The 12,015-nt window shown below is 50.2% G+C and overlaps 1 protein-coding gene across 2 annotated transcripts in view; it reads left to right on the plus strand.

Annotated features, from left to right (window-relative positions):
* The window catches only part of tmcc1b (transmembrane and coiled-coil domain family 1b), a 91,583-nt gene that overhangs the window by 38,162 nt on the left and 41,406 nt on the right, over positions 1-12,015 (plus strand). The window contains exon 1 of one of the 2 annotated variants that reach the window (XM_067999031.1): positions 1,475-1,775. The exons of the other annotated variant lie outside the window; for it this stretch is intronic. Within the exon in view, the coding sequence (XP_067855132.1) occupies positions 1,737-1,775 (39 nt within the window). The 5' untranslated portion in view covers positions 1,475-1,736. Of the gene's footprint in view, positions 1-1,474; positions 1,776-12,015 lie in introns of those variants that run through there. 2 annotated transcript variants of the gene reach the window in all.

The following is a 12,015-nucleotide window of genomic DNA, read 5'->3' on the forward strand; positions in this document are numbered from 1 at the left end:
GCCCGTATCCTAACTCGCAGGAAGTCCAGTTCACTCATCAGCTCCGTGCTCACTGACCTACATTGGCTCCCGGTCTGGAAATGCCTTGATTATAAAATTCTCATCCTTGTATTCAAATCCCTCCATGGCCTCGCCCCTCCCTATCTCCGAACCCTTCTCCAACCCCACAACCCTCCAAGACCTCTGCGCTCCTCCAATTCTGGCCTTTTGCACATCCCCGATATCCTTCTCTCCACCATTGGCAGCCGTGCCTTCAGCTGCTTAGACCCTCAGCTCTGGAAATCCCTCTCTAAAGGTGTCGGCTTTTCAACCTCTCTCTGCTCCTTTAAATCGCTCCTTAAAACCTACCTTTTTAACCAAGATTTTAGACGCCTGTCCTAACATCTCTTTATGTGCCTCGTATCAAATTTTGTCTGCTATCGCTCCTGTGAAGGGTGAAAGGATGTTTTACTACGTTAAAGGTGCTATATAAATGCAAGTTGTTGTTCCATTGTAAATGGGTGAATCTAGATTGCAAACAGAATCTGCAGTATAAATGGAGTTAATCCAGATAACACACACAATCTATAGTATAAATGGAGTTAATCCAAATCACTAACAGACTCTACAGTGTAAATGTGGTTAATCCAGATCAGAAAGAATCTGCAGTGTAAATGTGGTTAATCCAGATCAGACAGAATCTGCAGTGTAAACGGGGTTAATCCAGATCAGACAGATTCTGCAGTGTAAATGGGGTTAATCCAGATCAGACAGAATCTGCAGTGTAAATGGGGTGACGGACAGATTCTGCAGTGTAACTGGGGTGACGGACAGATTCTGCAGTGTAACTGGGGTGACGGACAGAATCTGCAGTGTAACTGGGGTGACGGACAGATTCTGCAGTGTAACTGGGGTGACGGACAGATTCTGCAGTGTAAATGGGGTGACGGACAGATTCTGCAGTGTAAATGGGGTGACGGACAGATTCTGCAGTGTAACTGGGGTGACGGACAGATTCTGCAGTGTAACTGGGGTGACGGACAGATTCTGCAGTGTAACTGGGCCATATCCCGGCTTCATGTCTGGAGGGCGTGCTGTTTCTGTGTGGAGTGCCGAACCCAATCAGTTATGGAGGGAGGGCCTGCTGTCTAGCCAATGTTGTCGAGCTTCAAACTGCTGGCTAAAGGCAAAGCTGTGAGAGAGCTGTGGTCCCTGAGATTTAAATAGAAATGGCTGTGTTTAAATTACAGTTGGTTAGGACTCGCAGGGCGAGTTGCTCCACCTTTAACAGCATTGATTGAAAGGCCGCTGTTCCTTTAAATAACTGCTGTGCTGAAGCGAGTGGGGGCTGGGCAGACTCTGTAGGGCTTCTGCTGTTAGGCAGAGCAGAGCAGAGCAGGCCACACCCTGCCTGCCTGACTGGGAGTCTGGAGTTCAGCTATGCTAATCTGATCAGGTGGCTGCCGAGGCTTTGCCGACATCAGGAGAAGTTCCGTCAGGACCCTGGGTATAACTGTGTACTCGGCGTCAGGATGTGCTGCCCTTCAGCTTGGGTTCGGATGGTGCTGTGCTGAGGGAACCCTTGCTTCGCTAAGGAGCCCTCTCCTCTCAAAGGCAGGAGGGTTTGAAAGGGACAGAGTGTCTGCGGAAGATTGTGCTTGGGATGTAGTGAGTGTACCAGTCTTTATACTTGTTACTTGCCCGCAGTGAGCTGGATTGGTCGGGTGAAGGTCCAGCTTTGTTCCTGCTGACTGACGATGGTTCAGCGCTTCAGTTTGAGGCGACAGTTCTCTAAGGTGAGTTTGTGAAGCTCCTCCGATCGTGCAATCCAACGGCAGTGGACGCAGGCTGCAATCTCTGGCAGGCCACGTCTAAATTGGATCATTTATTTAAAATGGTATTTCTGATCTTTGAAGTTTGAAGTCCTGTTGGGCTCAGCCTCACTCGGTGACTGAGAAGTGAGGAGGGGGCTTCTCAGCGACACATTACTCCACAAAAACCTCCAGTTCCCAGCACTTGTGTCTTTTTGCGTTATTGGAGAAAGTTTCCTCTGTTTTTGCAGGTGTTTAGCTGTCGAAGAGTCGATGATCTTGTCCAAAATTATATTGGTGACCTTTTTACACTTTGCAATTGATCCACGGTCAGCTGGATGTAAAACGCAGACTTGTTGGTTCAGGAGGCCCTCACTCCCCCTCTATTGTCACACACCTGACTGCAGTGCGTGTTGGTCTCCTTGCATGTTGGGATGTTGGGTGCTGTACACAGAGGGCTAGGGCTGTGGTCAGTGCTCCGAGTGCCAGGGATCAAGCTGTGACAATCTCATCCCGGTTCTTGGTTGCTGTGTGATGGTTAATATTGTCCCATTATGCTGTAGATATGAAGCACCATTAGTTATGAATGGAGGGTTACCGTGTCCAATGATCGGTTACTTTAGATGTCAACTGTACGTTGTTTAGGGAGGGGCCTGTACAGTGCAGCATAGCTGCTTCCCCATGGGGAAATGGAGGGGAGGCATGAGTCGTACCCAGATAGCCGAGTCGGCCCCGCGCCCCCCTCCCGGGATCGGTCCCGGGTCAGCCCCGCGCCCCCCTCCCAAGCCTCAACCCAAGCTAGTGCCTGATTCAGCAGCGGTGTTAATACTGGCTAAGGGCAATGGAATCAGTCTGCCCTTCCAGCAAATAATAAAGCATGAAAATAAAATAACACCTTTTGGTAGAATGCACTCAAAGCGATCCATAAAAGAACCCCCTCAGAGGCAGGATTATTGACACAAACCTGTCCACTCCAATCCATGTAATGAAGGTCTCAGTTTCAGCAGTATAATATACCATCCCTGTCGCTTCTCACTGGGAGACCTCAGCTTGCACTTCAGTATCATTTGGACAGGCCACCTCCCAGAGTAGGAGTGTGTACATCCCGTTTGGTATATATCAGTGGGACAGCTGTGGTGAACCTGCGAAGCAGTGAGGGAATCATTTCCTCCTCTTCCCAATACCTTGCATTGAGAACAATAATTAAACTGGTCTCAAGTTATTGAACACACAAAGAATGGGGCACTTTCAAATACTGACAGCAAGTGAGGCTGGAGCTCACTCAGACGCACTTCAGACAAAAGACATACTTGCTCTCGAGGCAGTACAAAGAAGGTTCACTCGGTTAATCCCGGGGATGAGGGGGTGGACATATGAGGAGAGGTTGAGTAGATTGGGACTCTACTCATTGGAATTCAGAAGAATGAGAGGCGATCTTATTGAAACATATAAGATTGTGAAGGGGCTTGATCGGGTGGATGCGGTAAGGATGTTCACAAGGATGGGTGAAACTAGAACTAGGGGGCATAATCTTAGAATAAGGGGCTGCTCTTTCAAAACTGAGATGAGGAGAAACTTCTTCACTCAGAGGGTGGTAGGTCTGTGGAATTTGCTGCTACAGGAAGCTGTGGAAGCTACATCATTAAATAAATTTAAAACAGAAATAGACAGTTTCCTAGAAGTAAAGGGAATTAGGGGATACGGGGAGCGGGCAGGAAATTGGACATGAATTTAGATTTGAGGTTAGAATCAGATCAGCCATGATCTTATTGAATGGCGGAGCAGGCTCGAGGGGCCGATTGGCCTACTCCTGCTCCTATTTCTTATGTTCTTATGTTCAAAGCTGAGTCTAATCCCACATGTTAAATAATCTTCCTCCAGCAGTGTACTGGACACACTCACACTGAGCCATCGTACTGTGACAGTGGTGGACAGGGTAGTGATAATCGTTCTTTAGTTGTGTATTGGACACACTCATGCTCAGCCATTGTGCTGTGACAGTGGTGGACAGGGTAGTGTTAATCGTTCTCTAGCAGTATACTGGACACACTTACACTCAGTCCCCGTTCTATTACTCCTATACTGGTGTACAGGCAGTGCGCATTACTGTTCCTGTATTGCTGGTCAGGCAGTGCATATTACTGATCCTATATTGGTGTATAGGCAGTGTGTACCACTGCTCCTATATTGTTGTGCAGGCGGTATGTTCTACTGATCTTATGCTGGCATACAGGCAGTGGGTATCACTGTTCCTGTATTGGTGTCCAGGCGGTGTGTATTACTGATCCTATATTGTTGTACAGGCGGTGCATATTACTGATCTTGTATTGTTGTGCAGGCGGTGCGTATTACTGATCCTGTATTGTTGTACAGGCAGTGCGTATTACTGATCCTGCATTGTTGTACAGGCAGTGCATATTACTGTCCTATATTGGTGTACAGGCGGTGCGTAATACTGATCTTGTATTGTTGTACAGGTGGTGTGTATTACTGATCCTGCATTGTTGTACAGGCGGTGCGTATTACTGATCCTGTATTGTTGTACAGGCGGTGCATATTACTGTCCTATATTGGTGTACAGGCGGTGCGTAATACTGAGCCTGTTGTACAGGTGGTGCGCATTACTGATCCTGTATTGTTGTACAGACGGTGGGTATTACTGATCCTGTATTGTTGTACAGACGGTGGGTATTACTGATCCTGTATTGTACAGGCGGTGCGTATTATTTATCCTGTTGTATAGGCGGTGCATATTACTGATCCTGTATTGGTGTACAGGCGGTCCGTATTATTGATCCTGTATTGGTGTACAGGTGGTGCGTATTACTAATCCTATATTGGTGTACAGGCGGTGCGTATTACTGATCCTGTATTGGTGTACAGGCGGTGCATATTACTGATCCTATATTGGTGTACAGGCGGTCCGTATTACTGATCCTATATTGGTGTACAGGCGGTGCGTATTATTGATCCTATATTGGTGTACAGGCGGTGCGTATTACTGATCCTATATTGGTGTACAGGCGGTGCGTATTACTGATCCTATATTGGTGTACAGGCAGTGTGTATTACTGTTCCTGTATTGAGCTGGTTTGGAATTGAGGTGAATTTTCAGTGAATTTCCAGTGTGGCACCTTGACCTTAGTGACTCTTCCCCATCTGTTCTGCCGTTGGAAGTGCTGCTCAGTAAGCAGGACGAAAGCCCTTGATGTGGCTTAGACTGGTGTCACTATTCCTAAACTGAGAAGTGTGAAACTTCTGTGACAAAACTGGGGTTTAGGAAAGCAAATAACAATCTTAAAAGGTATAATTAGAGAGCCAAACTCTCGTGTGGTAGAGTTCAGTAAGACACAGAGCAGTGGCTCCAGCCTCACTTCTTGTCAGTATTTGAAAGTGCCTCATTCTTTGTGTGTTCAATAACTTGAGACCAGTTTAATTATTATTCTCAATGCAAGGTATTGGGAAGAGGAGGAAATGCAGAAGCATTGTCACCATTCCCAACCTCGGCATCCTATTCTGAGCTCAGCTAGCAACCGCATATCCGCTCCATCACCAAGACCACCCACTTCCACCTCCGTAACATGGCTGTTGACTGCCCCTGCCTCAGCTCACCTACTGCTGAAACCAACATCCATGTTTTTGTTACCTTTCCACTAGTTGGTGACCTATAGAATACACCCAGTAGTGTAATGACACCTCTATTGTTTCTTAATACTAACCAAATGGATTCTGTCCTCGACCCCTCCAGGACATCCTCTCTCTCCAGCACTGCAATATTCTCCTTAATCAATACTGCCACCGCCTCCTTTCTTTCCTTCCCTATCGTTCCTGAACACCTTGTATTCAGGAATATTTAGTACCCAATCCTGCCCTTTTTTGAGCCAGGTCTCCGTTATTGCCATGACACAACACTCCCGTGTGGATATTTGTGCCTTCAGTTCACCAATCTTATTTGCCATGCTTCGTGCGTTTACACACATGCACTGTAAACCTATCCTAGACCTTCTCGTATTCTCTCTTAGTCTGATCCCACCTAATACTGTACTATTTCTTGCTCCAGTGCTAACTTTCTCTCCCAATCCTTTGTACACTTAGGCCTGTATTCTCTAGAGTTTAGAAGAATGAGAGGTGATCTCATTGAAACATACAAAATTCTTACAGGGCTCGACAGGGTAGATGCAAGGAGGATGCCAGGTGTGTCCTGTCCATAAAAAGCAGGACAAATCCAATCCGACCAATTACCGCCCCATCAGCCTACTCTCAAAGTGATGGAAGGTGTCGTCGACAGTGCTATCAAGCAGCACTTACTCACCAATAACCTGCTCACCGATGTTCAGTTTGGGTTCCGCCAGGACCACTCGGCTCCAGACCTCATTACAGCCTTGGTCCAAACATGGACAAAAGAGCTGAATTCCAGAGGTGAGGTGAGAGTGACTGCCCTTGACATCAAGGCAGCATTTGACCGAGTGTGGCACCAAGGAGCCCTAGTAAAATTGAAGTCAATGGGAATCAGGGGGAAAACTCTCTAGTGGCTGGAGTCATACCCAGCACAAAGGAAGGTGGTGGTGGTTGTTGGAGGCCAATCATCTCAGCTCCAGGACATTGCTGCAGGAGTTCCTCGGCAGTGTCCTAGGCTCAACCATCTTCAACTGCTTCATCAATGACCTTCCCTCCATCATAAGGTCAGAAATGGGGATGTTCGCTGATGATTGCACAGTGTTCAGTTCCATTCACAAGCCCCTCAGATAGTGAAGCAGCCCATGCCCGCGCGCAACAAGACCTGGACAACATCCAGGCTTGGGCTGATAAGTGGTAAGTAACATTCGTGCCAGGCAATGACCATCTCCAACAAGAGAGAGTCTAACCACCTCCCCTTGACATTCAATGGCATTACCATTGCCGAATCCCCACCATCAACATCCTGGGGATCACCATTGACCAGAAACTTAACTAGACCAGCCACATAAATACTGTGGCTACAAGAGCTGGTCAGAGGCTGGGTATTCTGCGGCGAGTGACTCACCTCCTGACTCCCCAAAGCCTTTCCACCATCTACAAGGCACAAGTCTGGAGTGTGATGGAATACTCTCCACTTGCCTGGATGAGTGCAGCTCCAACAACGCTAAAGAAACTCGACACCATCCAGGACAAAGCAGCCCGCTTGATTGGCACCCCATCCACCACCCCAAACATTCACTCCCTTCACCACCGGCGCACAGTGGCTGCAGTGTGTACCATCCACAGGATGCACTGCAGCAACTCACCAAGGCAACTCCCAAACCCTCTACCACCTGGAAGGACAAGGGCAGAAGGCACATGGGAACAACACCACCTGCATGTTCCCCTCCAAGTCACACACCATCCCGACTTGGAAATATATCGCCGTTCCTTCATTGTCGCTGGGTCAAAATCCTGGAACTCCCTACCTAACAGCACTGTGGGAGAACCGTCACCACACGGACTGCAGTGGTTCAAAAAGGCGGCTCACCACCACCTTCTCAAGGGCAATTAGGGATGGGCAATAAATGCCGGCCCCGCCAGCGATGCCCACATCCCATGAACGAATAAAAACAAAAGGATGTTTCCCCTGTCTGGGGAGTCTAGAACCAGGGGTCACAGTCTCAGAATAAGGGGTAGGCAATTTAGGACTGAGATGAGGAGAAATTTCTTCACTCAGAGTGGTGAATCTTTGGAATCCTCTACCCCAGAGGGCTGTGGAGGCTCAGTCATTGAGTACATTCAAAACAGAGATCGATAGATTTCTCGATATTAAAGGCATCAAGGGATATGGGGATGATTCAGGAAAATGGCGTTGAGGTAGAAGATCAGCCATGATCTGATTGAATGGCGGAGCAGGCTCGAGGAGCCGGATGGTCTACTCCTGCTCCTATGTCTTATGTTCTTATGTTTTCCTTTCCAATGCTACATTCTGGTGCCCATCCCACTGCAAAATTAGTTTAAACCCTCCCCCACAGCACTACTGAACCTTCTCGCGAGAACATTGGTCCCAGCTCTGTTGAGGGGCAACCGGTCCGGCCTGCACACGTCCCACTTCCCCCAGAACTGGTCCCAATGCCCCAGGAATCTAAAGCCCTCCCTCCTACACCATCTCTCCAGCCATGCATTCATCTGCTCTATCCTCCTATTTCTATACTCGCTAGCACGTGGTACCGGGAGTAATCCGGAGATTACTACCTTTGAGGTCCTGCATATTTATCTCTTTCCTAGCTCCCTAAAATCTGCCTGCAGGACCTCATCCCTTTCTACCTATGCCATTGATACCGATGTCGACCACAGCCTCTGGCTGTTCTGCAGCCACTCGGTGACATCCATGACCCTGGCACCAGGGAGGCAACATAGCATCATGGACTCACATCTGCGGCTGCAGAAACGCCTGTCTGTTCCCCCAACTATTGAATCCCCTATCACTATCACTCTCCTGACCTTTCTCCTCCTCCCCTGTACAGCTGAGCCACCCATGTTGCTGTGGACTTGGCTTTGGCTGCACTTCCCAGAGGAACCATCGCCCTCACCAGTTTTCAGAATACTGGTTAGAGAGCAAGATCCACTGAGGGGTCTCCTGCACTCCCTGCTTGGCCCTCCTTGTCTGCCTGGCGGTCACCCAGGCACTCTCTTCAGCTGTGGGGTGACCACCTCCAGAAACGTGCTTCCCACATAGCTCTCAGCCTCGTGGACCCACTGCAGTGACACCAGCCGCTGCTCAAGCTCCGAAACACGGAGCTCGAGCTCCTGCAGCTGATGACAGTTCCTACACATGTGGTTGACCAGGACACGAGAAGCATCCTGGAGTTCCCACACGTCACAAGACGTTGCCTCCAGACTGGACTAATCCAATGCTCTCCGAGCCGGCCTCCCACTTTTCACCCTCTGTAAACTTGAGCTCACCCAAAACTGCTGCCCGTATCCTAACTCGCACCAAATCCCATTCACCCATCACCCCTGTGCTCGCTGACCTACAGGTCAGAGTGCTGGATTTCGAGAAAGTTAAGCTGAAGGAACGTCAGGAAGCGGATCGATGGTCAAAGGCAAACCTGCGGCACAGCTTGCAAAGGATATTACCAAGAAATTCCCGGTCCGGCAACACCTCAGATTTAAAATTACCATCCTTGTTTTCAAATCCCTCCATGGTCTCGCCCCTCCCTATCTCTGTAACTTCCTCCAGCCCTACAACCCATTATAAGGACAGGACGGGAGGGTGGAGGGCTGGAGTTGAAGGGTGGTGACAGGGTCGGTCTGGAGCTCATCAGTCGATCACCCTTCAGCTCAATGGTCTCAGCACACACTGTTTGCAGTCTGGCAGGTGTATTATTAATTGGGAATGGAACAGTGTGTACATTCTGGGCACTTCCTTGTCGAGGAATACAATGAGGGTATTCTGCCTTGGAGCTGCTATCTGTGCTGACCACACAGTCAGCTGTTTGCACCGCTGTCAATCCATTTTCAATGGACTGCTGTGTGAAAACAGGGACACTTGTCTCCAGGACAGTTAGCCCAGCCCTGAGTGGGGTCAGGGTCGAGGGGCGTGGGTCTGTGTGTCAGTCTGTTCACTACGCTGGTGGCCAGTCAGTGGCAGCACCAGATGTGTCTGGTGGGAGACCCTTAGTTCTGATGCACCTGCTCCTGAGGAAGGAGATAGAGACATGTAAATGAGCGGTTTGTTGTGTGTTGGAAGTTCACTGATGGTTGTGCTGTCCCTCACTGTCCCACCCTCCCCCTCTGATGGCTGTCCTGTCCCTCACTGTCCCACCCTCCCCCTCTGAAAGCTGTCCTGTCCCTCACTGTCCCACCCTCCCCTCTGATGGTTGTGCTGTCCCTCACTGTCCCACCCTCCCCCTCTGATGGCTGTCCTGTCCCTCACTGTCCCACCCTCCCCCTCTGAAAGCTGTCCTGTCCCTCACTGCCCCACCCTCCCCTCTGATGGTTGTGCTGACCCTCACTGTCCCACCCTCCCCCTCTAATGCCTGTCCTGTCCCTCACTGTCCCACCCTCCCCCTCTGAAAGCTGTCCTGTCCCTCACTGTCCCACCCTCCCCCTCTGATGGCTGTCCTGTCCCTCACTGTCCCACCCTCCCCTCTGTTGGCTGTGCTGTCCCTCACTGCCCCACCCTCCCCTCTAATGGTTGTCCTGTCCCTCACTGTCCCACCCTCCCCTCTGATGGTTGTGCTGTCCCTCACTGTCCCACCCTCCCCCTCTGATGCCTGTCCTGTCCCTCACTGTCCCACCCTCCCCCTCTAATGGTTGTCCTGTCCCTCACTGTCCCACCCTCCCCCTCTAATGGTTGTCCTGTCCCTCACTGCCCCACCCTCCCCTCTGATGGTTGTGCTGTCCCTCACTGTCCCACCCTCCCCCTCTAATGCCTGTCCTGTCCCTCACTGTCCCACCCTCCCCTCTGATGGTTGTGCTGTCCCTCACTGCCCCACCCTCCCCTCTGATGGTTGTGCTGTCCCTCACTGTCCCACCCTCCCCCTCTAATGCCTGTCCTGTCCCTCACTGTCCCACCCTCCCCCTTCTGATTGCTGTCCTGTCCCTCACTGTACCACCCTCCCCCTCTGATGGCTGTCCTGTCCCTCACTGTCCCGACCTCCCCCTCTGATAGCTGTCCTGTCCCACCCTCCCCCTCTGATGACTGTCCTGTCCCTCACTGTCCCACCCTCCCCCTCTGATGGCTGTCCTGTCCCTCACTGTCCCGACCTCCCCCTCTGATAGCTGTCCTGTCCCACCCTCCCCCTCTGATGGCTGTCCTGTCCCTCACTGTCCCGACCTCCCCCTCTGATAGCTGTCCTGTCCCACCCTCCCCCTCTGATGGCTGTCCTGTCCCTCACTGTCCCGACCTCCCCCTCTGATAGCTGTCCTGTCCCACCCTCCCCCTCTGATGGCTGTCCTGTCCCTCACTGTCCCACCCTCCCCCTCTGATGACTGTGCTGTCCCTCACTGTCCCACCCTCCCCCTCTAATGGTTGTCCTGTCCCTCACTGTCCCACCCTCCCCCTCTGATGGTTGTCCTGTCCCTCACTGTCCTGCCCTTCCCCTCTGACGGCCTTAGCCCATGTCTGCTGCCTGCAGCGTGTTCTGCCCTTTAATCTATGTCTGCTTCTCAGCCTACAAGCAGTGTAGGGTGGGATTTGAAGCTCTTAGCCTGCTTAATTGTCCTGGGGATGTGGAGTGATGTGTGCCTCATGTTAGCGTCCAAGCACCAACCTTCGTAGAAAAGAACGAACTTGCATTTATACAAGACCTCTGACAGCCTCAGGAGGTCCCAAAATACTTCTTTGGCTGCAAAGCACTTTGGAATTGTAGTCACTGTTGTAATGTAGGAAACACAGTTGCCAATTTATGCATAGCAAGATCCCACAAACAGCAATAAAATAAATGACCCGATAATCTGTTTTTAGTGATGTTGCTTGAGGGCTAAATATTGGTCCCAGGACACTGGGAGAACTCCCCTACTCTTAATCGAATGGTGAGAAGGGGATTTTAACATCGACCTGAGAGGGCAGACGGGTGCCTCAGTTTAACATCTCATCCGACAGTGCAGCAATCCCTCACTACTGCACTGGGAGTGTCAGCCTGGATTATGGGCTCCAGTCTCTGGATTGGGACTCAAACCCACAACTTTCTGACTCAGAGGTGAGAGTGCTGCCCACTGAACCAAGGCTGACACTAAAGCCTCTTATTAGGAATAATAGCCTCTCATTTTGGGTTCATTTCTTGATGTATGACACATTTAAAATGAACAGTGACTCCAGATCTTTTTAATGGGTTGTTAATTAGTATCTTTCCTCCGACCATTAACATCGGTGCTGATATTTTTGCTGACTTTGAACGCTCTGTGTGTGATCTGTAACCTCTAGAGTAGGGATGATATACTGTACCTCGGGCTATGTATGTTTAATGTGTACTTGGACGGACTGTAATAAATTCCTGCTGCAGTGGCATGTCTTTCCAGTCAGGTACTTGTGCAGGCAACAAATGTGCATGTTGAGTCAGAGTGTGTCATCCAAAACTCTGCTGCCCATATCCTAACTCGCACCAAGTCCAGTTAACCCATCACCCCTGTACTTGCTGACTTACATTGGCTCCCGGTCCAGCAATGCCTCGATTTTAAAATTCTCATCCTTGTTTTCAAACCCTTTCATGGCCTCGCCCCTCCCTATCTCTGTAACCTCCTCCTGCTCTACAACTCTCCGAGATCTCTGCCCACCTTT

Source organism: Heptranchias perlo, chromosome 17 (assembly GCF_035084215.1).
Source record: "Heptranchias perlo isolate sHepPer1 chromosome 17, sHepPer1.hap1, whole genome shotgun sequence".
Taxonomy (NCBI): Eukaryota; Metazoa; Chordata; class Chondrichthyes; order Hexanchiformes; family Hexanchidae; genus Heptranchias; species Heptranchias perlo.